The sequence below is a fragment of the Anarrhichthys ocellatus genome, unplaced genomic scaffold (genome assembly GCF_004355925.1).
Source record: "Anarrhichthys ocellatus isolate YVR2014 unplaced genomic scaffold, GSC_Weel_1.0 scaffold2083, whole genome shotgun sequence".
NCBI classification, from domain to species: domain Eukaryota; kingdom Metazoa; phylum Chordata; class Actinopteri; order Perciformes; family Anarhichadidae; genus Anarrhichthys; species Anarrhichthys ocellatus.
The window spans coordinates 1-2,805 of NW_022282057.1; the positions used below are offsets into that span (position 1 = coordinate 1).

Here is a 2,805-nt window from a genome sequence, read left to right on the forward strand (position 1 = left end):
CACACACACACACACACACACACACACACACACACACACACACACACCATTTGAACGTCCAACAACAATGTACTGATAAAGCTTAAAGTTGGAGCTAAATGGTAATTTAGTCTCCTTCCTAGTTCTACAACCACTCAAAGCACTTCAACACTACATGTCATCATTCACACACCTGCCGATCAGACTAACATTCACACACTGGAGGCACAGCCTACAGGAGCGGGAGTAAAGAAAATTGACTAGGACTGGAGGAGCCGGGGATCAAACCGCCAATCTTTAGACTGAAGGACACGCTCAACCTCTGACCCCCAGCCACCCTGGTGCTCACCATAATAGACCCTTTTCAATGCAGGCATTGACTTGTCAAAAACAGCAGAGGCACACAGCTGTAAATAACCAACAATGGCTCCATTCCATTAGTGTCCCAGTAGGCCATGTCAGTGAGCGAGCACGCACAAATACCAGAGCCCTGTGACTTAACAAGAACGCGGCCAGCATCGTCATTAACAATTCCACCTGTGCTTTACTTTGACAAACTAAATGAAACCCTCAAATCTAAAACTGAACCACAAACCTTGATGTGGTTGTAGTTTCACACCTAGATTCTAAAAGACCACAACACTGATTTATATTTCAAATGATCTAGGAATTCAGATTCTGAGTGGTACCGAACAATACGGACCCGTCTACACTTCCATACACTCCGAAGACATTTTTAAAACTTAAGTATCAAGAACTGCACTTAAAAAGTTTTAAGACTTTTAAGGAACTGCGGGGGCCCGGGCTGTGACAAAAGCTTCAGCAGCAAAGCAAAGGAAAAGGCATGCACACAGACTTACCGAGAGTTCGCTCTCGGTGAACTCTTTACTCTCGGGGTTCTTCTTGGTTTTTCCACCAACTACAGAGGTTGGTTTGGCCTTCTTCGATGGGCCTGCTGACGACTGCAGAAAAGAGATACGGAACACTTCTAGTACAACTGTAGACCCTTAATGCGACCAAGTTATCGGGTCATGATGTCCATAACAGCAACATTGGGTAGAACCAGGGGACAAAGTTGTTTCTCGATTGATTTTAGTTTTCTATATGTGCATCACCCTGAGCATACCTTGCTGGCAGCACCAGTTTGGGTCTTCTTGGGTGGGGCAGAGGATTTAGGTGGAGCTTCAGCAGGGGGAGGAGCTTTAGCTGCTGCCTTCTTTTCCCCCCCTTTTCCTCCTCCTGCACCCTTCTTTGCTCCAGGGAGCTCCACTTTATCAGCAGACTCCTTTATCTGTTCACATATGGAATAAGAAGGACAGTGGTAAGCAGTTCACTACAATTAAAATGGGAGCTTTATCCTTGTTTGAATTTATTTAACCGTCTTCTAGTGGTCCTTACCTTGTCTAGTTTGAGTTTATCCAAATCAGCCAGGAAAGGGTTTACAGCTTTCTCTCCCACCACTTTCATGGCCGTCCCCAAAGCGTCGAAGGCGGCGTCACGCACCTCTAGAGCAGAGTCATTCACTTGCTGAGACAGTCAGAGAGAAAAGCACAGGTATTCTTTTTAAAGATGGCATTTGAAATGACATGTACAGCATTACCAATAGGAAAAGGTAGTGAACTGTTGAGACATTTCCAGCCAGCAGACGAGTACCTTGGTGAGAGCAGCACAGAGTGGTTTGAGGACACTCTTGGGCAGCGTGGCCTGTGTGCAGTGTCTGAAGGAGCGGGCCAGAAACAGAGCGGCCTGCTGCTTAATGGAGGGGTTCTTATTGTCCATCACACCCAGAATGTCCTCAGACAGGTTCTGAAGAGTGGTCTGGGGAAGAGAAAAAAAAAAAAAAAAAAAAAAAAGTCACCTTAAATATGACATTACATAAAATTACAATCCATCCAATTTAGATTAGGGCATCTTCTAGAAGCTTGTCTGGAGAGTCAGTAGAGTGCTCAATAAGAAACACGAGGTGAGGCAGCAGAGTCAGGAAAAGCCAGCTGAAGAAAACATTTGCACCTTTAATAGCAGAGCATAAAAGCAGGAATAATGTTTTAATTTACTGCACGGTTAACATGATTAAAAGGATACAAGTATGCCTAACGAAAAAGGTTAGCAAAGTAAAAACCACATTGTGTAAGGCTGCTTCTTAAATCACCTTTGTTGCAAAATTGTGTGGTGTGAGGCCCAAAGACAAACCAGATGTTTTTATACACACAAAATCATTTTGATCAAATAATTAAAGGCCAAATCAGAGGACTGTTTGTGTTTGTGTCGGAAGTTGAACAGTGGAACCATGTAGAGTTAAAAATCAGTCTTAATAGCAGTAGATCTAGTGAGAGTAATACCCATGGGCGTCGGCCTTGATGAATATTTGATAGATTACTATACCCGCTAGATGTAATGTTAAAATAGAGGTTTGAGAGCACTGTCTGACCATCTGTGATAAACAAAGAAATGAACAAATGTATTGTTCATGGATCTAGATTTAGACTCTCCTTCACCGTTCTTGTGATCATTTTGACCCCACGGGGTGAGATCTTGCGTGGAGCCCCAGATCGAGGGAGACTATCAGTGGTCTTGTATGTCTTCCATTTTCTAATAATTGCTCCCACATTTGATTTCTTCACACCAAGCTGCTTACCTATTGCAGATTCAGTCTTCCCAGCCTGGTGCTTGTTTGTAGGTGACCAAATACTTATTTTACCAATTAATTCATTAAAAATCCTACAATGTGATTTCCTGGATTCTTTCCCCCCCATTCTGTCTCTCATAGTTGAAGTGTACCTATGATGAAAATTACAGGCATCTCATCTTTTTAAGTGGGAGAACTTG

General features: G+C 43.2%; 1 protein-coding gene across 1 annotated transcript in view; it reads right to left on the reverse strand.

Annotated features, from left to right (window-relative positions):
* Positions 1-6: 6 nt before the first annotated feature.
* Positions 7-2,805, reverse strand: part of LOC116378128 (cytoskeleton-associated protein 5-A-like) — an 8,615-nt gene continuing 5,816 nt past the window's right edge. Inside the window, exons 8-11 of the mRNA XM_031839937.1 lie at positions 1,633-1,797; positions 1,378-1,506; positions 1,106-1,270; positions 7-941 (exon numbers count right to left, since the gene is read on the reverse strand). Of these exons, the coding sequence (XP_031695797.1) occupies positions 762-941; positions 1,106-1,270; positions 1,378-1,506; positions 1,633-1,797 (639 nt within the window). The 3' untranslated portion in view covers positions 7-761. The remainder of the gene's footprint in view (positions 942-1,105; positions 1,271-1,377; positions 1,507-1,632; positions 1,798-2,805) is intronic.